This window comes from Corapipo altera, unplaced genomic scaffold (genome assembly GCF_003945725.1).
Source record: "Corapipo altera isolate COAL_440 unplaced genomic scaffold, ASM394572v1 61411, whole genome shotgun sequence".
Lineage (NCBI taxonomy): Eukaryota > Metazoa > Chordata > Aves > Passeriformes > Pipridae > Corapipo > Corapipo altera.
The window spans coordinates 24,220,957-24,243,081 of record NW_020884875.1 but is presented as its reverse complement, the minus strand read 5'-3'; the positions used below and the strand labels follow the sequence as shown (position 1 = coordinate 24,243,081).

Here is a 22,125-nt window from a genome sequence, read left to right as displayed (position 1 = left end):
CTGGGGTATGAACAGAGTGGTGTTCCTTGGGCCCTGAGTCCAAAGTAAAAGGAGAGGGGAAAACCTGTTGGTGAGAGTGCTGTTGCAGTCTGGTCAAGGGTGGTGTTTGCAGTTTGGTTGAGAGCGGTGATCTGCAGTTTTCCTTTGGATCCCATGAGTGGTTCCAAAAGTTCCAAGGCTCCAAGATTATATATCCTCCAGTTCAGGCAGGAATGCTCAGTACTTCCTTCAGGGTGGGGAGTCCCACAAAAGAGTGTGAGAACAGGGAGGCACCTTCTTATCTTGCAGGCCTCTTAACACCTAGTTTATAGCCTGAGGAGTCAGGCTGCTCTGGGCAGAGGTTGTAAATGGTCTATTGACAACAGTTTCTGGGAAATGGCATGGAAGGCTATAGAATACACCGTTTTGGGTTACGCCCATCCAGTGATGAACTGGTCCCAACTGTTCTAACTAGGACACTTTAAAAAAATATAATAAGGGAGGAGAATATTTAGGATCTTTTTTAGATTAAACAAAAATTTCTCTTATTGTTGATTTTTCAGCTGTTGAATTTTTTAAAAAATTTTTCTGTATATAGGTAAACACTCAAGACTTCAGAGGTATTGTTCGGGAAGAAGCTGTTTTGTATCTTTTAGAAATTCCCAAAGGTGAAACTGTGACAATTTTGGCTCAAAGCAAATATGAAGGTAAGTGCTTTGAACATAATGTATGTGTATCCATGAAGCTTTTAAGCTCTGCTTTGTCAGTGAAACCACAAATAATCTGTCTTGTGCTTATTCTTGATAGCGTTTTAGTTACTCTTCACTAGTTTAGAACACAGCTGTATTCCATCCATCTGAGGATGCCTGTGTGTCATGTTTTTCAGAGTACTTCTCCATCTCTTTCAGTATTAGCAAATAGTATCTCTTAATCCTGAAGTGGTAAGGTACTGTTTGTTTCTTCTGCTTTTCTGTCTAGCAGCTGGCAGAAGATATGCTGTTAGCATTCCTTTTCTGCTGTGCCTTGGCAGTTATAAGGGATTTGGTCAGCAGCAAATGGACAATTTTATTGATGTTAAGAAACAAGTAAAGCCTCTTGTTTTCCTGTTGGAGACACAGCCTGCTGCAATACTGTAGTACCATAGATGCCTTTTGCATTGGGAATGTGCAAGTACCTGCTTTCCCCAGAGCTGTAAGGGCTATATGCATGCAAGTATGGAACACTCTTGATAAAGTGTGTGTGGGGCAATAAATGTGAATGAATGTCTGGGTTTTTACATCTTTTTAAGTGGACATTTAGAATTGCAAAACTGTGTTCTCCAGAATCACAACCTAATCTTTCTTTCAAATGTAAAAAAAGCATAAACTAAATGTCCTGTTTTAGTCTACAGAGACATCATGGCCTGTGGTAGAGGAGATTCATTCTTCATCAGGAGTCACTTTGAGTGTGAAAAGGAGTCACCACAGAGCTTAGCATTTACCAGAGGGGAGATCTTTAGAGTAGTTGATACACTGTATGATGGCAAATTGGGAAACTGGCTAGCTGTGAGAATTGGAAATGAACTGGAAAAGGGCCTCATTCCAAATAAGAGCAGGTAAGGTAGCACCCTGTCTTCCTCCCCATTGCTATAAGCAAGATTTTTTTCCTCCTAAGTTATTTTTGCTTCTTATGTCATACCTTTCTCCCTTCTTATTCCCCCTTAAAAGAATGAATGAATTGTTTTGTCTTTACTTTTACAAGAATTGTGCCTGTAAAAACCGTAGATTTTAGAACTGTGACATTGTGTAAGGAGACAATGAGAAAGGGTGGTATTACCTACATATTAGAATCATATATTTGCAGCACAGACCTAGGGCTTCTGCTCAGCAATCAACCAAGTGTTGACCACTAACTGCTTCAGTTTGTTTTCCAGAAAATGGGTGGTGGGTCCTATTTTTGCTTTTTTTTTTTTTTTTTCACCCCTCCCATTTCTTCTTTGTGTGCCCACCACACACCAAATCAAACCAAACCAACAAACAAAGCCCCAGCAACCAAAACTGTCTACATCTTAGGAAGCTCATGACTGTGTGCAAGAATACTCTGATGATTAATCTAGAAAAACTTTAGTGCTTGAATTTCTCATGTATATCCTTATGGAAAGCGTTTCAAGAATTTATTCTGGGGCTAATATTTTTTGGTAGCTGTAGTCTGGATTTTTGTGTGAAATATGGAGTGAACCACAGCAATATTTTTGCTTAATTGTGCTTTCCTAGTTAAAATTCATGGGAAGTAATAATAATTTAGCTCAGCTGGTTAGAGCATCGTGCTAATAATGACAAAGTCACGGGTTTGATCCCTGTACAGGCCATTTACTTAAGAGTTGGATGATCCTTGTGGGTCCCTTCTAGCTGAGAATATTCTGCGATTTCTGTGATTCTGAAGTGCTGAAATGTGCACTATGAGTAAAAGTATTAAAATTAATCAGCAAAAAAAAAAATCAGCGTATTTTTAGACTTTAGCATTTAAATTCTTTAGTGTGGTTGTGATTTTATGATGGAGGAAAAAGTTCACAATTGCACTGTACATGCAAGTTCATGAAATATGGTTCTTATGTGACTCCCATGTCTCTTTCCTGGTTACTATATTCTCTCCTCTCTGTTAATTGATCTGACCAAACCAGCCTTTGTTTCTATGCTGTAGCAACTTAATTTATAAGGCCCAATGCAATAGAGAATAGTGACAGTAATTTCTTAGGCCTTAGTTCTTAGTTGCACTCTCTCACCACTTCTTATAGTTGCATTCTTTTGTTTATGCTTGTATAAGTTACCAGTTTAAGACCCCAGGACTCATTCCTGCCCAGCAATTTGTAGCTGTGGAGAGTCAGAACTTCTTCTGACAATGTGTATGTTTCAAGGCAAAGGCAACTGGACTTGTCTGTTTTTTCCTGCACTCATTTCTGTATGGCAAATTACCTGCTGCAAATTCAAAACCCATTGTTGTTCAATGAAAGAACCTTTACCCTCTTTGAGTAGTTCTGTACAATTGAACCATCTGCTTTCTCTGTCAGAGCTGAACAGATGGCCAGCGTTCAAAATGCCCAAAAAGATGGTTCAAGTGATAGGGCAGATTTCTGGAGAACACGTGGCCAGCGATCTGGAGCAAAGAAGAATCTGAGGAAGAGTCGTGAAGATCTGACAGCCATTGTATCTGTGAGCACAAAATTCCCAGCTTATGAGCGAGTTCAGTTGCGCGAAGGTGAGACTGCTGTCAGCAAACTGCCCATTTATTGCTAGCTGGTTTAACATCCAAATGTTTGGTCAGCTAAGAAAGTGGTTTCTAACAACTTCTGACAATGTTAAATTTAACCAACAGAAAGGGATGACATTTTTCTCAGAATGCACATTTCTGGATGCTATAAACTACTCTCAGAAAAAGCTTTTTATGCTTTTAAACTACTGCTGTTTCCTTTCCCTCCAAATTACACATGCCAGTTTCAAGGTTTAAAATGAAAAAAGGATGAAACAAGCAGGGCATTTTGTTGTTTCCTCAGCTAGCTCTTCCTTGGCTAGCTCTGAAAGTACAATCCATGTTCCTGAGATCAACCCCTGTCTTCATAAATACCATTTTGACATTAAATTTCTAGCAGATAGAATCCAGTTATTTTCAGTAGATTGTCCAAATATAATCACAGTTGATGTGGTCTCTCTCCATGACTCTAAACTAGCTGTATTACTAGTGATGCTGAGCTGGTCAAGATGATTTTCTGGGTATTCGCATATGACAGTACTCGGGAGCACAGCAAACAGTAAAGATTATTTTAAGGAAGCTCCCAGATATCAAGATGAAGACTGAGAAACAGAATGTCATTCCTCCATTAACTCTGAGGACTGTGTTTGCGCTTGCTTTGACATGAGCATAACATAGTTTTGCATTTCTTTCCTTCTTCCACCTGCCTTGCAGTTTGTTTAGCATCTTTATTCACACAAAATCCACTGTGTAAAGATTCATGCAGTTTGATGGTTGAAAAGATTAATGTATGTTTTCAGATGCAGAATCTTCTAAATGCAACATCATTTGAGGGAATGAGGAAGCTGCTGAATTAAAAATCTCTTTTGCTTTCTCAGCTGAAAAAAGTAGCTTTCTGCATTATCCTGTTGCACAAACTTCTGAGAAATTAACTTTTAAATTTTTTTTAATATCTTCAACTTATAACTATGCATGGTAACTTAGGATCTTGTCTGTTATACATAAAATCAGTCTTCTCAGACTTATCTTTGTTCCAAATATTTTTCTTTCAGCTGGTTTTAAGAGACCTGTGGTGATATTTGGCCCTATTGCAGATGTTGCTATGGAGAAATTGTCAAATGATTTGCCTCACCTGTACCAGACAGCAAGTAAGTGGTCCTCCTAGTTTCTTTTTCATCGTTACATTAGAGAATTGATAACTTAATAATCACAGCTGCTTGGCCACTCAGAGATAAGCTAAAATGTTGTCTTTGCAGAGACAGAACCCAGAGATGCAGGTTCGGAGAAATCAACTGGGGTGGTGCGCTTGAACACTGTGAGGCAAATCATTGAGCAGGTAGAGTATTTCTCTGAAAAGTGCTTATGCTCAACAGCATGTTGTTTGATTTGTCGCTCCTAAAACTTGCAGAGTACTCAAATCTTCACTGCATCTATTTCTGTAGTAAGCAGAGCTGACTTAATGATAAAGCTGTTTTGAAATTGTTCAACAGCAATTTTTGTAATTTTTATAGCTTTGAACGTGATATTAGAAGTTAAATTCTCCTTCCTTAGTCCATTCCAAATTTGGACAGAGCAACATCTGTCTTTTACTGTATGCTTTCTGAATTTACCATGGAGGCTTTACTGTCAGGCAGTGCTCTAATTGCTCTTACTGTCATCAGAAATGTAACATTCTAAATGTGATATAACTGTGTGAAAACATACAACAAGTTGTAGTCTTATTGGAAAAAAAATACCCTGGCTTTCCTAGGATTCCATGCTCCAGTTGCCTCCTTGTTCCCCACAAGCACCACATTCACTGGCCTTTCTTGTTAACAGGATAAACATGCTCTGTTGGACGTCACTCCTAAAGCAGTGGACCTGCTAAATTATACCCAGTGGTTTCCAATTGTGGTCTTCTTTAACCCAGACAGTAAGCAAGGTGTGAAGACCATGAGACAAAGGCTATGTTCTACATCAAACAAGAGCTCGAGAAAACTTTATGAGCAAGCAAACAAACTGAAGAAAACTTGTTCCCACCTCTTTACAGGTAAGGAAGAATGTTTGTCTAACGTGCTTACCGAGAGAGAGTAGTGGATGTGACTGTGTGAGTCTCAAGACATCTACTTATTACTCTGCATAGTAACTTCTGTTGGCTGGAACTAAAAGGGTGGGAAGATATGGTCATGAGCAATCCCTTCCTTGACGTTTTTCAAAGTTTCAAAATTCTAATGCAAAAGAAGTTATTTGTTGGTGTACCATCATTAAAAGAAAAGTGATTTAATCAGTTTGGGAATACACAAAAAAATAAAAATACCATGCTTCTGTCAATGATCTAAAAGAAATGGCTGTTTAACATTCTCACATAACTAAACCAAAAAGTGTTAAACAGCAAAGGATGGATAATGAATTGCGTTTGCTGTGTATATATACTTTTTCCTTCAATTTTTACAGCAACCATCAATTTAAATTCAGCCAATGACAGTTGGTATGGTAGTTTGAAGGATACTGTTCAGCAACAGCAAGGAGAAGCAGTATGGGTATCAGAAGGAAAGGTAAGCAGTCAGTCTTCACTCTGTGAAGCTATACAGGTATCTCAAAGTATCTCTTGCCAGTAAAAATTGTTCAAAATTTTGTTTGTCAGTGATGGATAGGCTATACAACTAGTCAGTTGATGTCTGTCTTGGTAACAAAAAATAATACTGTTTGTTGTACTTTGGAGCTTTCATCACTAATGCTGTGGGTAGAGAACGATGAGGAGGGATCAACTGCTGCAGGACTTTTCATTGTGATTCTGCATTAGTTTCTTTCAGCTCTGCAAAGTCTTTCCTAAGGAGCTGTTTGGCATGATGTTGGGACTTAACTGGACTCTAATTCTTATTTATTTAGTCTTTGTACCTTAATTCTCTACTGACTTTTCTCCAGCTGGATGGCATGGAAGATGATGCCGATGATCGTATGTCTTACCTTACTGCTATGGGTGCTGACTATTTGAGTTGTGACAGTCGGCTGATCAGTGACCTAGAGGATACAGATGGAGAAGGAGGTGCATACACTGACAATGAACTTGATGAGCCCTTGGAGGAACCAAGGATTTCATCTGTTAGCCGGTCCTCTGAGCCTGTGCATCATGAGGAGGTGAGATGATTGGATTTTTAAAAAAAGCAGAGGTTTGTTTGGTTTTTTTTAACTGCAGCTTTATCCTGCTTTTGATAGCATCTCAGAGCTACATTGTGTAGAGCAAAATTATTAGTTCTGCATTGCTGCCTAAGTTTATAGATTTCTTGATGATGTGTCATCACCTTGAACTTTGCAATTACATCTGCAGCAATCGTAGTCAGGTTGCTGACAGTCATTTGACTCCTGGTAAGTTTTCCTAAAATAGTAAACTAGAGAGAAGAGGAAAAGTGATTGAATTACTGGCTACTGGAATGATTTTATCTCTTATTTTCTTTCATAGAGTTTAAAAAAATTTACTCCTGAACCAAGGGCTCAGTTGAGAAAAGCTGGTAGCAGGGAGATCCTTAGAGAACCAAGTCCACCTCCAGCATTCAAGCCTGAACCACCTAAGGTAAATTTGTAGAAACAAATCTGAATGTAAACATCCTCTTTCTGGAGAACTCTCCAGGTGGCACATTGGAAAGAGCAATAGGAATGATCAGAGACCAGAAAACATTGTAAATGTGGAGAGAAGGAATGACTGAAGGTGTTGCAGGATCAAGCAGAGAGAAGAATTTAATGGTTCCTTTCAAATATATATGTTCATATGGAATAAGAAAGTAGACTTCTTTTTCTGTCTGTTAACAAACTTAAAGGCACTTCTTTAGCTCAGCAAAAACAAAAGTGGGCTAATCACCAGGAAAAGCATATCTGATGGCTATTACTGTGAAACACAAAATCAGCATCTACCACCTCTGCCTATCACTAGAAATTGATGTTAATTTTGTTTATTCAAACAGTACTCAGGAGTGATGTGGGGTGAAGGGGGCCAAAAATTACAGTCTCTGGACACCATTTTATTTTAGCAATTCCAAATTTCCCCCGACCAAAAAATTCTTTCTTTATGAGGATTAGTGTCCTCATATACTGCAGGTATTCAAAATACAGTCCAAGTCTGCCTTGACAATGAAGATTGGGTAGAGCAGGACATGTGTAAGGAAAACAAAAGTGGAATAAAAACCAGAAGTGGGTCCTATGCACTTCTAAACTCCTGATACTGATGTTCCACTTTAGGTAGTTCTGAAAAAATTATTTGAGGCATCAGTTTTCTCTGTGCTGTACCCTAATACACATTGTAGCTCTGGTACTCCTTAACAAATAGGACAAGCGAGTCTAAATGCCCTAGTTGTCTATAGGCTGATGTGTAGTCTATGAGCATATGGCCAAAATGTTGCAGCAGGTCAGATACCTTTCAAGTGTTTGTTTTCTGTTTTGCCTCGTGAATGAGGATGGATTTAAGGAACACAGACACTAACTTTAAAGAATAAGTGTGTAAGTTTACTGTAGTGCAAAACAGTAAAGAATTAGAAAAGAAACTGTGGCTTATGAAAGGATACACTTAGCAATGCATCTAATCATTACTACAAAGAAAGTCTTACAGTGATTAAGAGAGAGAGACATCACCAGTTACCATATATACATTACCATAATCCAGGCCACACTTCAACTGGGGAGCCCCAGTCACAGCGAACCTCTTCCTGGTAACTGGGAAATCCTATGCAGTGTGTCCACACATAGGGTGAAGCTGTGAGAGGGTCCAGCTTATATAGTGTTAAACAAACCAGGTTACATCATTTTGATTGGTGTGGAAAAAGAATTTGGCTTTATTCTCTCCTTGGTTTTCCCCTGAAGCCTGGCCAGGAGAGTCAGTTTGGACTGACTACTGTCAAATGCCCCATGACCTTGACTAGTCTCTAAATACAGAACACTATGGCTACGTTTATATCTCAGATATGAACCAGCTGCAACCATGTGAGGCCTACTGTTTTTGTGGCCTTGGAACACATACAAACCTTCCTAATTACTAATAATATGCTGTGCTAACAAGCATAAATGTGTGCTCTTAAAGCATTACTAAGGGTTATATAGCATCTTGGTTAATAAGCAGATATATGGCTAAATACAATACTAGGTTAAATATAATATTAGGTTGAAAGATTCATCTATGGGTCAACTCCAGCTCAGGGGTACCCCCAGCATTACAGTGCTACATCATACAAAGATTGATACTGTTAAATACATGTGCAAAGTGATTAATTTCAAGTTGAAGCGCTCTTTTGAAATGAAAATTACAAAGTTGCTGATGTAAAATTTGTTGGTGTGTTTTATACTTGCAGGGAAAGTTACAAAACGAAGATCTATATGACTTCCCCAAGAACTATGACTCTAAATCAAGTAATGTTGCTGTCAGCAGTGAGACTTCAACTGTTTCAGCTAAAGCAGCACCCCCACCTGTTTCTGTGAAACCTGCCTTTGGGCGTCCTATTCTGAGAAACTCTCAGCCAGCAGTTCCACCTGCAGAGGAGGAGGAGGAGGAGGCAAAGTTGGAAGAGGAAGGAGGCGAACAAGAAAACACTCCAAAATCGGTATTGAGGAAAGTAAAAATATTTGAGGAGATGGATCATAAGGCGAGGATGCAAAGAATGCAAGAGCTTCAAGAGGCCCAGAATGCCAGGGTATGAGGAAATGTATTTCCGCCTGCTGTGCTTTCAAGCCTATAGGGCAGCTTGAGTCCTGAAAAAAGATTATGTATTTGTAGGAATATCAGTAAGATGTTATCCATTTGTGCTTTAATTGTTTCAGATGTAGCTGTGGCCTGCTAGTCCTTGATCCTAGTATAGGATCCCTAATGGATAGACTTAAAAAGAACAGTTATTTTTTTCTACTTTCTTTTAAAGCTTGAAATAGCCCAGAAGCATCCAGATATTTATGCTGTCCCAGTCAAAACACAGAAGTCAGAACAGAACTGGCCACAGCTGATGAGGTAAGGTGTATCCAGTTTTAAGCATTTTGTCCTGATTGTTTGCTTCACTAGCAGGAGGAAAACCATCTTGCCAGTTTTTGTTCTTATAAATCCTCCTGCCTTGGTATAGTGTTTTGTTGTTGTGCCTCAAAAATTACTGTAAAGATGGGGCAAAATTTCAGTGAGCTCTTCTTGGGTTTGGGGGTTTTTTGTTTTTCATTCATTGATAGGATTTGAGTCATCTAGGAAGAAAACACTATACTTTTTCACTCAACTATTTGCAGAGCCAATTTTTTGCCCCAATCAGTATTATCCAGAAGCTTTTGTGCATTCAGGTCCTCTGACGTCCATTCTTCCTGTGCTAGATACTGGATGACTGGTAGTCCATCCTAACAGATAATTGTTTAAATTTATTATTACTTATTTATTATTACTTAAATGCTTATTCAGTTACAGGTGTCTAGTGTGGCTAGGGAGACTAAGGATAACACTTGCTTCAGGTCACCCATCAAGTCTCATGAAAATGGTAGTCTCATTAAAATTCAGTGAGTTCTGGATGGGTTGATCGTTGTACCACCTTACCCTACATGCTGCACATTTCTGTGACTTTAGCAGACACCTGTGCAAGAGCTTATACACTGCACAATGGATTTTGTTTTCTGCTTTTCAGGACTTTTCAGTTTTTCTTGCTTCTTAGTAACAGCCAATAAAAATGGGACATTTTTTCTTTCTAGTGAGTCAAATGCTTTGATGTCACAGTATGTAATCTAAAATACAAAAATAGAAAACTGTTATTTTCAGTATTTCTTGGCAGGTTCAGAGAAGCATACTTTTTTATATAGCCTTGGAAACTTTTAAGAAGTAATAAAAATTAATCTTTAACCACATTTGCAGAGTGTTTGCTTACATGTAGAAATCAGTGCTGTTGACTTTTTACAGGAGTGTCAGTGATTAGCCTAGAAGGGGCTATTTAAACCCTTGGTGGGGTAATGTGTAAGGAGGATATAATCTTGTTTTTTGCAGACTGTGGATTGCTAAAATTATGGCTTTTGAAACTAAGGAAATCCCCCTTCCTTGACAGATTTTATTTTTATATGTCTGCTTAATGTCACATCAAATGGGTAGCACAACAGTATATGAAAAGCAAATATGTGGGTTACTTCTGCTCACTTTGAAGGCTAAGAGCCCTAGTGAGAGCCTTGAGAAGGGCTCCCAATTTGAGAAATGTCACATAAGAGGTCTTCGGACTTTGAGACAGGAGACTGAGGGTGCAAAAGAAGAAGCAGTAGCAATGGCTTTTTGAAAACTCTTGGTTCAGGGAATAAAGTGCTGTAAAGCTATTGATGTCTGTGTATGTGCAGGGGTGTTCAATAACTTTAAATCTGGCATTCTTCCGGGTGGGTTGAGTAGATCAAATCTGAGCATTGTCCTCCAGCTTGATGGAAATAAGATGCCTCTCCAGACAGCCTTACCATGGCTATGCAATTGTTTATGGGCTAGAAGGGGGTTTATTTGCTCCATGTGACTCTCTAAGTTGTTTGCTACATGTGCTTTTCTAAGTTACCATAAAGCAAAAACTAAGTATAACTATTCTTCAGCTTTTCATAATGGAAGTAAACATTATATTTCTCTCTCTCTCCCTGTCTTGCTGTGTTAGCTCCAGACCTCCAGAACCCCAGAAACCTCCTATTAGACCTCACCTGGAGAACCGCTGCAGTTACGGCAGTGATGCAGAGGAGGAGGAGGAGGAGTATCGTCGGCAGCTGGCAGACCACTCTAAGAAGGGGTATTATGGACAGCCATCCAGATACAGAGACACAGAATTGTAGGCTTGCTAGTATGTCCATGTCTAACACTCTTTTGAGATTTCTTCCTTTGCAACCAAAGTGGAGCAATAGTTAGTCTTGAAAAGCTGTATTGTTATTGGGGGTGGTGTTAGAGTGTACGCTACTCAACTGAGACATATCTATACACTGGAACTGGAAGAGTTCGTTTTTTTGGGGATATTATTTTGTCAGCGGCTATGAAAAGAAATCACTATTGCCTGAATGCTGTTGCCTGTTTTATAAGGACCAAATCCTTAAAGTTTGTGTTAATTCTTGGTATTTTCATATTTTAACATAAACCCCCCTTTTTTCCTTTTTATTAATGCTGCCTTTTTGGACTGTTCTGCTGTGTTATGAGAGTATAATCCCAGAGATACACTTCTTAATGCAATAGAACTAAATGCAAAAGTGTGTTTGAAGAACAGTAAGTGCCTTTTAACAAGAAGCATCTGAAGCTGTTTGTTTTGACATCTGATACTTGGTGCAAAGCCATAACACACTAAAAGGGGATTGACTGTTTTACCTGTCTTTTATTTTTTATCAGTTTCATGGTAACAGTTTTCCTTGCATGTTATTTTTCTAAGTTCATAGTTGCATATGCAATATTTCATAAATACTGACTGTACATAATAAAGGTGCAATTGACTGGGTGGTGGAAAAGACAGATGTGCTTAAACAAAAAATTATGTAGAAATTCAATCACATATTAAAATTTACACAGACTGCAAATAATAAAGGATATATTCTAGACAAAGCTTGTGTATCTTATTTTTCTTTTGAACAGTATTAGTCTTCTAGAATTGCTAAGTTTCATAAATAAATTGAATAAACTGTTTCAGTTCATGGTCTCATCTGCTGTTCAAGTAACTGGGAAACGTCACTGCTGATGTGCTGTTGTAAACATCATTTTAAAATCTGTTGTGATGAAAAACTATGGAATTCCTACATGAGGTTTACCTTTTAAAGTATTAACTTCTGCCTCATCATTTCTGCTCTTTATCCTTAGTTGTGCTATATAGAATAAAAATTCCTGGAAGGGTCACAGAGAATATTTTTTTTTTTTATCATACAATATGAAAGATGGTTTTCCAATGGTTTTCTAAAAATAAAGTCCCTTCCAACCCTAACTGTTCTATGATTCTATATTAGAAAAAATTTCTTCACTCAGAGGGTGGTTAGGCACTGGAACAGGCTCCCCAGGAAAGTGGTCACAGCACCAAGCCTGCCAGAGTTCAAGAAGCATTTGGACAATGCTCTTGGGTAACTCTTGGGGCTGTCCTGTGCAGGGACAGGAGCTGGACTTCAGTGATCCTTGTGGGTCCCTTCCAACTCAAGATAGTCCGTGATTCTATAATACTCTCTTAAAACAGAAAAGGTAATATTTTCTTATTGAAGCAACAGAATAGATACATAGCAGATGAGGAAACTTATGCTGCTCAAATTAGAATCATAGAATCATTTAGGTTGGAAAATAGCCTTAAGATCAAGTCCAACTGTAACCCAAACAGTACTAAGTCCACCACTAAACCATGTCCCTACTCCATCTACGCATTTTTTGAATATGTATGTATGGAGATGGTGCCTCAAGTGCTTTCTTAGGCAGCCTGTTCCAATGCCTTACAGCCCTGTCTATAAAGAGGTTTTTTCTAATATCCAGTATAAACCTCTGGTGCAACTTGAGGCCATTTCCTCTTGTCCTGTTGCTTGTTACAGAGGAGAAGAGACCAACAGCCACCCCACTACAACCTCCTTGTTGTAGAGAGTGATAAGGTATCCCCTTGAGCCTCCTTTTCTCCACACTAAGCAACTCCAGCTCCATCACTTCTCATAGGACTTGTGCTTTCTTCACCAGCTCCATTGCCCTTCTCTGGACGTGCTGCAGTGTTGCCTAAAATGTCTGTCCTGTAGTGAGTGAGGGGCCCAAATCTGAGCTGCGGCCTCACCAGTGCCAAGGATATCCCTTCATAGTCTTGCTGGTCACACTATTTCTGCTACAAGCCAAGATGCCATTGGCCTTCTTAGCCACCTGGGCACTTTGCTGGGTCATATTTAGCTGCTGTTGATCAGCACCCCCAGGTCCTGTTCCTCCCAGAAGCTTTCCAGGCACTCTTCCCAAAGAGGAAGGACAGGACCTAGCACTTGGCCTTCTTGGACCCCACTAGCCTTGGCCCATGGATACAGGCTGTCCACATCCCTCTGCAGAGTCTTCCCGCCCTCCAGCAAATCAACACTCACATCCAACTTGGTGTCACCCGCAAACTGACTGCAGGGGCACTTAATCCCCCCCATCCAGATCACTGATAATATAAATATGTAATATAAATATTCAGAATATAAATAATGGAAATATATCGATTTAGGTGCGGTGTAACGGAGCTAAGCAGTCGCTCTCCGAGACAAGCGCTCAAGCCCAGTCCGTACCGCGGCGAAGCCAGAGATCGCGGGGCTATTCCCGAGGCGGGGACAGCGGCCGGTGCCGGCGGGAGGCGCTGGCGAGCCCCACGCGCGGGCGCAGGAGCCGCCCGGTCTGAGGGAGGCCGGCGGAACAGAGCTGGGAAGAGCCGCAGCTCCCTCTGCTCCATTCCCAGCCAGGCTGAAGAGGCAGGCAAAATATCCTGTAAGCAGCTGGGAGGAGTCTCACAGTCTCTGGGCCTTGTTCTCGTGGGTACTTCAACTTGCCAGATGTCTGCTTGGAAATACAGCAGACAGGGAACAGTGCAGGAGATATCCAGACTGTATGGAAGATAACTTTGTGACACAGTGGATGAGGGAGCCAACCAGGGAAGGTGCCCTGCTGGAACTGCTGTTTGTGAACAGAGAAGGGTTAGTGGGAGATGTGGTGGTCAGAGGCCATCCTGGGCACAGAAACAAAGAAATGAATAGTTTTCCTTTTCAGAGCACTGAAAGGGGGAGGGGACCAGCAGAACTGCTGCCTGGACTTCCAGAGGCCAGGCTTTGGCCTATTTAGGAAACTAGTTGCCAGAGTTCCTTGGAGGGCAGTCCTCGTGGGTAAAGGAGTCCAGGAAGGCTGGACATTCTTCAAGAAGGAAACCTTAAAGGTGCAGGAGCAGTCTGCATGTGCTGAAAGATGAGCTGGCTGGGAAGAAGACTGGCCTGGCTGAACAGAGCTTTGGTTGGAACTCAGGAGAAAAAGGAGAGTTTATGACCTTTGGACGAAAGGGCAAGCTCAGGAGGACTACAAGGATTTTGTGAGGTTAGGCAGGTAGAAAATTAGGAGGACCAGAGCCCAGCTAGAACTTGATTTGGCTTCTAAAGTTAAAGACAATGAAAAGTGTTTCTACAAATATATCAGCAACAGAAGTAAGGCTAAGGACAATCTCCATCCTTTATTGGATGCACATGGAAACGTAGTGACAACAGAGGAGGAAAAGGCTGAGGTATTGAATGCCTTTTGTGCCTTTACTAACAAGACCAGTTGTCCTCAGGGTACCCAGCCCCCTGAGCTGGAAGACAGGGATTGGAAGTAGATATATCAATATCTTTATCAATGACAAAGACCGTGAAATCGTGTGCAACCTCAGCAAGTTTGCAGATGAAGCTGAGTAGTGCACTTGACACCACAAAAGGACAGGATGCCATCCAGAGGGATCTGGACAAACCCGAGAAGTGGGCCAATGAGAACCTCGTGTAGTTTAACAAGTTCAAGTGCAAGGTGCTGCACATGAGCCAGGGCAATCCCAGTCATGAGTACAGACTGAACTGAACTCATTTAGAGCGGCTCTGCAGAGAAGGCCTTGGGGGTTCTTAAGGATGAAAGGTTGAACATGAGCCGACAGTGTGCACTAGCAGCCCAGAAAGCCAACCACATCCTAGGCTACATCAGAAGAAAGGGGGACAGCAGGTTGAGTGAGGTGATTCTGCCCCTCTACACTGCTCCCGTGAGACCCCAGCTGTAGTGCTGCATCCATCTCTGGGGGCCCCAGCAGTGGAAGGACATGGACCTGTTGGATCAAATCCAGAGGAGGGCCACAAAGATGATCAGAGGGCTAGTGCACCTGTCCTATAAAACAGGCTAAGAGAATTGGGATTGTTCAGTCTGAAGAAGAGTAGGCTTTACGGTGACCTAATTGCAGCTTTCCAGTACCTGAAGGGAGTCTACAAGAAAGCTGGAGAGGGACTTTTGACAAGGGCATGTAGCGGTAGGACAAGGAAGCATGGCTTCAAGCTGAAGTAGGATAGACTTAGATTAGATATTAGAAAGAAATTCTTTACTGTGAGGGTCGTGAGGCACTGCAAGAGGTTGCCCAGACAAGTTATGGATGCTCCATCCTTGGAACTGTTCAAGACCAGACTGGATGAAGCTCTAAGCAACTCAGTCTAGTGGAAGAAGGTGTCCCTGCCCATGGCAGGGGGGTTGGAACTATAGGATCACAGAATCATTTAGGTTGGAAAAGACCTCTAAGATCATTAAGTCCAACCACTGACTTATCACCTTGTCTATTAGACCAAGTGCCAAACAGGTGTTTACCATGAAGTTTTAGATGCAGTTTTTCCTTGAACAGCTCAAGGGATGGTGACTCCACCACTTCCCTGAACAGTCAATTCCAATGCTTAACAACCCTTTCTGGGAAGAAATTCTTCCTGATGTCCATCCGAACCTTTTCTGGTGCAGCTTAGGACTGTGTCCTCTTGTCCTGTCACTAGTTGCCTGGGAGAAGAGACTGACCCTCACCTCCTTTAGGTGGTTGTAGAGAGTGATAAGGTCACCCCTGAACCTCCTTTTCTCCAGGCTAAACACCCCCAGCTCCTTCAGCTGCTCCTCACAGGACTCAGAAGATGCCTTCCAACCCAAACCATTCTATTATTCTATAAGGGGGAAACTGGCAGGTTATAGCTGCGATGAAAACCATAGTGGAGAAAAAATATTTTCTTTTAGCATGGGCAGTGCCAAGCTAGCAGGGGAGGAAGCTGTCTTGTGTAGTGATAAGCCAAACCTATGGCTTGAATTCCTTTGTTGCACATGGACTTCTTAAAACCAGTGTGTTTGGAATGAATGGAGAAAAGAAACTGGTATCTAGAATAGATGAAATGGTTTAATGTGGGGTAGTTATGAGGTCAAAGCACACTATTTTGCAGGAATGTTCCTTCCCAGTGCTCCATTTGCCAGCATATGAACTTAGACTTTCCATTTGCCTTGGTGCCTGAGATAAAAGGTGGAAGCAAATATTAACGGAATTCCTCTATTGCATTATAAAATATATACAAAAATACAATGAAAAATCTGCATTAGAGAAGTAATTTACAGCATTTTAAAGGTGTTAGAAAGATATAAAATTGTGCATTTGTTTAGCTTTAGTATTTTGTAATGGATACATGTATAGCTAGATGATCTTTTAAGGTCATATCTTTTTTGCATGACATCAAAGACATGATAACCTTTCTAGAATAATGATCTGCCGCGTCTACTTGAAAATACAGCTGTGCTTTGCCAACTTTTTCCTCATTTCATTCTAGGTTAGAGTGGTTGGTCTCTGCTTCACCCACAGGAAGGGAAATAAACAACAATCTGCAGCTTCATATCACTCATTTACTTCTTCCAGTCATTACTTTTAATGAACTAATTGTTTCTAAATGAAGCAATAAGGGTAATTAGTGCAGTAATGAAGAAACTGGCTGACTGGGGATGAACAATTAATTGTTCTTTTGAAAAAACCAACCAAACAAACAAAAAACCCAAAAACAAAACCCCAAAACCAAACCCTAGTGGACTAAGTCAAGTGTAACTTTTGTGAGGAGGCAAGGACAACTGATCTGTTAACACAAGAGAATAAAACACTTGGACCAGGTGACACCCAGAATGGCATCTCCAGCTCATCATTGAGAGGACAAAACTTTTTTGCAAGAGGAAAGAAAGAACTTGTGTGTCTGGGAAATACAATGAGTATGAAGGAGTTTACCTGTTTAAATCAGTAGAAGGATTAAACTCATATAATTATTACAATTTTGAAAAAATGCTTGTATATAATTTATGGAAATACCTGTAACATTATGTAATGATTTTCTCAAAGTACATACATTTTTTATTGATTTCATGATAACTTTGATGTGTTTAACTTTAGTATTTTTTCAAAAGTGATACATCTTCATGACCATATTGCATCTAAGACAATAATGCACTTCAGGCCATTTTTCCAAAGTAATAAGCATTCCCACTAAATGAAAAGATTTGGTTCCATGTTACACATTTTGTATCCACTCTGATTGCTGTTACTTGTTTTAGTTAATACTGTCATAGGTGATAGGGGATACATTTTTCCTCACATTGGCGGTACATCTAGTCCAAGGTTGCTTAAGCAACATCAGGGCATCCAAAAAGTTTGCTTATGAGAATAACTGTGCTCAGCTTAACTTGTGAGTTTTTAAAGCCTCCCAAATACCTATCTGCTGAACATAAAGGGGACCATAAAATAGTATCATCAATTTGCTCAGAGTGACTACCAAAATGAGAATCAAGCCAACCATATAGCAATGGGTGCAACAACAGGAAAAAAATACTTTAGGAATGAGGCCTACAGCCATGAGATATGCCATGGGATATCTGGTGAAGGGATTTCCAAGAGATATGCTGCATCCAGCTCCTCTGATCTCCGAGAACCGACTGGAAAGCTGGGGGTTTATTTTCTTACTCTCAATTCAAGAAATACAGAGCCAAGTCTCAGACTGAAAAACCAGTTTTTCTGACCTCTTCATCCAGACACTGTCACCTACAGAGCATTGCTTTTACCTTTGCATATATATTCACAGGAGGCAGGGGAGGCAGGAAAACAGCAGTTTAAGAGTAGCTTGCATAAAAATATAATCAAAAACAGGAGCCAGATTTCCCAAGGTACTGTGTTAGTTCTAACCTCCTCTATTATATGGCTAGGGAAAGCAAATGGCTAAATTTTATCGTGTTTTTTGTCTTCTCTATTAATTCTCTTTCTGTAGCAAATGTGCTGTAGCAAATGTGGATAGTGCCTTCCCAAATCTTCATTCGCGAAGCCTAGCCATGATGATGATGATGATGATTAATTCTCTTCCCATTTAATGTCATAATTCAGACCTGTACTCAACTGGGGTTGATATTAACTACTGTTCAGTTACTCATATGGGAGGAAAAAGAATATGGTATCTAAGTATCTTGTTCCCCTGTGAGTGTTTGTATTTGCATGGCACTTGCAGTCTCTAAGTGAGACCAAGGCCTCATTTAATTAGCAGTGTGCATGTATTAAAACCCACAAAGGTATATTAACACGCATTTTTATACACATACACACACACATTTTAATGATATGACATCTGTCCTTTGAGTCTAAATGGTCAAGAGAAATAAAGGTGAAGAGAAGAAAATATTTTCCCTGAAAGAAAACAGGTAGAGAAAGCTTAACTGAATCTTGGAAGTATAAATTATGGTAAGGAGACAGGATGGCAGTAGCATTCAGCAGGTCCCTGTCCCATCATTGCGAACGTTTCTTTATTGCAACATGTTCTACAACTGATAGAATGTTAAGAAAAAAAATATTTCTCAAACTCTTTATTTCAAATTCTTATACTTCATATAGAATTTTTGAGGGGGAGAGAATAATCTGACATATATATAACATTCTAATATCCAGCTGAAATAAAAAGGAAAGTGGCAAAAAAAAAAAGACTGTGAAGTCATAAAGCAGAAAATGAAAGTGTTCTCAAAAGCATACACAAGGGGGAAAACCTTAAAAACCAAAAAATGATGAACGAAAACTTCTTCTACAGAATAATTAAATTTCAAGATTTTGAAGAAACAGGAGCCTACGAATGCCTTCAAAGTATCCTAGTCTGTCTCAGAATTTATACACAGGAAAGGAGGAATATTAGAGCCTGCTTTATCATGAATGCTTTTGGTTTGATACAAATTGGCCTCATACTGTTGTGCACCACCATCATCTGCAATCATCAGTGCAACCATCTTCTATTACAGCAAAGAAAAGTGACTGAAAACAGCCTGCAACTTTTGGACAAAATGGGCAAAAACTTTCCTCAACGATGTCTAAGAGAGAAAATGTCCTTCAGATTTCCTAAGCAGGTTCTACAGCCCAGACAGAAAGAGACTGTCAGAGTTGCCATTGAAGAGATCTTCCAACATATATTCTATATCTTTAGCAAAAATCTAACTCTGGCTGCTTGGGATAGGACAGCTTTGGATCAGTTCCAAAACGGACTTTATCAGCAAATTGAGCAATTGGAGGCATGTGTAATCAAAAAGCACACCCACTACTGTTGGAGTAAAGAAGTAAGCAGGCTGAAACTGAAAAAATATTTCCAAAAAATAGATTGTTTTCTTAAAGACAAACAACACAACCTGTGCTCCTGGGAGATCAGCCGTGCAGAAATGAGGAGATGTCTCCAACTGATTGATAAAGTGACAAGGAAACTTAACAACTAAGGTACAAAGATTTTAACCTCACATAAATTATAATATTTATAAAGAAATATTATGTATAATATTTATTATTGGCTCTATGATCTATCTTGTGGCATTGCTTCTAGTTCATTCTGACTGTATTTAAATAATTATGCTCCTGAATTTTATTTTTACAAATGTAATGCATTATTCAATGTAAGTAACTTTTTTCTACTCTAAATTAATCTATATGACTTTTCAGTTAGATTACACATCCGTTGTAAGGAATTGTAACTTTATGACAGATAGTGAAATCTTATAGTGTTTTCTGCTGAGAAAAAGTGCTGCTACTTTCCATTTCTATTTCACTCACGTATAGAGAATCATGTATTTGTGGATTAACTACACATCCCTTACCTTTCAGGAATTGCTAGATTTTACTGGTTGAAACTGCACCAAAAATAAAGTATTATATTGATTATTTAAGTGGTCCTGGCTTAGGCTGAGAACATGCATTTTTCTTTCAAAGTTTGTATCCTCTTTTCCAAGAATGTATTTTTTTTTTCATTTGAGTAATTCTAACATTTGCTTTGTTTGAAGATGTGAAGTAGTTCGAGAAGGGTTTGCTTACATAGGATATTTTTTGCAGTAGTTATGGCTTCTGTAGTAACTTTTCACTTGGACAGTGTTACTTGTAATTGAAATATATTTGCCTCATCTATTTATTGGGGACAAGGTTTTTATTCCTTCCTGCAATGTTTCCAATTCACTTAAACTTCTTTGAAAAGGTATTTGAAATAACTTTTCTACAAAGAAGTATCCAAAAGCCACATGTGCCGGTGGCACATCCTACTTGCTCATGGACATAGTCATCCTGGCTACTGCAATCTCGAACGTCACCATCCAGTTCTGTGCTTTATTGCTGCATGACGTCTGCCTCTTCCCCTTTGCTCACAAATTGAACTCGGAAATGTATAGCCCTTGGTATTTCAATTAATTCCCGCTCCAAACCACGCAGCTTTCAGTAATAATTGCATTATAATCAAAATCTTTAGAATAGCTTGCAATAAACTGGGCATGGATTTTACCCTTGGGAAATTGTCCCTGAGTAACTCCATTTCAAACGGTGTGTTTTCCCTGCTCACTTGTTATATGTTAGCAACGGAGGAAACAGAGCTATATCCAGGATCTTTTACCCAATGAATATTGCTAAAAATTTGGTGAAAGCCCCAACAGCTTTTTTTTTTTTTAAAAAAAAGCTATTGCCTCTGGCCACCCCAATGTACATTTGGCGCAGGCTCCTGGATCTGGCATAAAGAAGCAGAAGAGAGAGCACATCTGCTCCCAAGAGATGGTGATATTAGTCCTGGAGGGCTGAAATTGCTAGAGGTTGGTTTAAGCATCTTGTAAGGAACCACTTTAAAGCTTTTCCTGATCTCCAGCCATTCAGAAAAGTATCATTCAAAGGGGTGATAATAAAAAGATACATCTAAACAAAAAAGGACTAATATGAACAATGGCAATGGCCACTAGGTCTTGGGTACCATACTTATGACACAGGTCTCTTTTGCAGGGTGTACATGCTTTCCTGGCTACCACTCATCAATGCGAGCTAAAGAAGCAATAGGAGAGATGGGTATCAGGTATGAAGCTCAAACACTGGAAATAAAACCAGCTAGCAACTTCACCACTCTCCAGAACAACATAAAAGACCAAAGAAACAGACTGAAATACTGGAGTAATTTTTCATTCTGTTGACACCCTGTCACAAACATTACAGCAAAAAGTGTATTTTTTGGGCTTTGTAACTAACGACACTTGAAATGGCCACCACCATGGGACTGTTTCAAATCTTATTTCTGTTGCTTGTTTTTTGTACTTCTTCAAACCTGTACAATAAAAGGACATTCAGCCTACTTACCCTTCTGGTTCTGACATCCTTAGGTGGCTTCTGCAATGCAAACTGTTATTGAAATGGCCTGATTTTTACAGAAACTTGGAAGTAGCATGAAGTATTTTTCAGCTGCTCTCTCATGAGGGATTCTAGTTTTTATTGCCTAACTTGTCTGCAGTGAGAATATGTTAATTCATGGCCCACTAATTGTTTAGAAAATCATACCATTATACTTTTTTTAATTCATAACGGTCCTTAAAAATCTCATTGCCAAATAAAAAAAACCTGTTTTGACATATTTCAGTCAACATGGTACTTTGCAGTGCAGAAAAAACCAGAATGGGCAGTAGAGGGCAAAGTGAAATTACAGACAAATATAAGAGTTGTAGGTTAATGTACACGTGTTTTGGCAAGACTGTTTCAGTTCTTTATGAGCATGCTGCTTATCAGTAAAGTGCTATTGTGTTCATAGAAGGGAATTGAAAGAAAAATGAACTATTCTTAAAAGAAACAAGAAGATCTCAGAGACGGTGATGAGAGCTCAGAAAACAGCATTTGATTTCAATTACTTTTTGGCCAACTGTGAGGTAACAGAAATTATTTGTACTGAGACCATGTCTAGAAGACACATTTAAAGTTGGGGACCCTGCAACAGACATAGTTACTCAACAAATAAAAAGGAAAAACAGCAAGCCAAAATGTCTTTGTTTTATTCTTACTTTTTAAAGAAAAGTAAGGATTCTTAAGTGAAACAGAAGAAAGTTGGAGAGTCAAGAGGTCCTCTCTCTTCACCATGCCATCTTAACATTTTGGAGAAATCTGTATTTCACTACCATTGTGTTACCGGGTCAGCTGTATATTATGTCCCTGGATAATTGGA

The 22,125-nt window shown here is 39.6% G+C and overlaps 2 protein-coding genes across 5 annotated transcripts in view; both read left to right on the top strand.

Annotated features, from left to right (window-relative positions):
* The window catches only part of TJP2 (tight junction protein 2), a 53,283-nt gene extending 41,558 nt beyond the window's left edge, over positions 1 to 11,725 (top strand). For all 4 annotated transcript variants that reach the window (XM_027634767.1, XM_027634766.1, XM_027634765.1 and 1 more), the window contains exons 12-23: positions 578 to 686; positions 1,363 to 1,573; positions 3,026 to 3,213; positions 4,257 to 4,352; positions 4,461 to 4,540; positions 5,023 to 5,233; positions 5,638 to 5,738; positions 6,109 to 6,321; positions 6,644 to 6,754; positions 8,520 to 8,858; positions 9,081 to 9,166; positions 10,803 to 11,725. In XM_027634767.1, the coding sequence (XP_027490568.1) occupies positions 578 to 686; positions 1,363 to 1,573; positions 3,026 to 3,213; positions 4,257 to 4,352; positions 4,461 to 4,540; positions 5,023 to 5,233; positions 5,638 to 5,738; positions 6,109 to 6,321; positions 6,644 to 6,754; positions 8,520 to 8,858; positions 9,081 to 9,166; positions 10,803 to 10,974 (1,917 nt within the window). In that variant the 3' untranslated portion in view covers positions 10,975 to 11,725. The remainder of the gene's footprint in view (positions 1 to 577; positions 687 to 1,362; positions 1,574 to 3,025; positions 3,214 to 4,256; positions 4,353 to 4,460; positions 4,541 to 5,022; positions 5,234 to 5,637; positions 5,739 to 6,108; positions 6,322 to 6,643; positions 6,755 to 8,519; positions 8,859 to 9,080; positions 9,167 to 10,802) is intronic.
* A 6,279-nt stretch (positions 11,726 to 18,004) lies between these two features.
* Positions 18,005 to 21,305, top strand: LOC113943336 (interferon alpha-2-like). Its single transcript, XM_027634962.1, has 2 exons — positions 18,005 to 19,394; positions 20,925 to 21,305. Exon 1 carries the CDS (start codon positions 18,698 to 18,700, stop codon positions 19,391 to 19,393), a length of 696 nt encoding a protein of 231 aa, XP_027490763.1. The 5' UTR covers positions 18,005 to 18,697; the 3' UTR covers position 19,394; positions 20,925 to 21,305.
* Positions 21,306 to 22,125: the final 820 nt, after the last annotated feature.

What these genes read in the sequence shown, in the direction of transcription:
- LOC113943336 (XM_027634962.1), top strand. Translation starts at nt 18,698, where the DNA reads ATGATGAACGAAAACTTCTTCTACAGAATAATTAAATTTCAAGATTTT.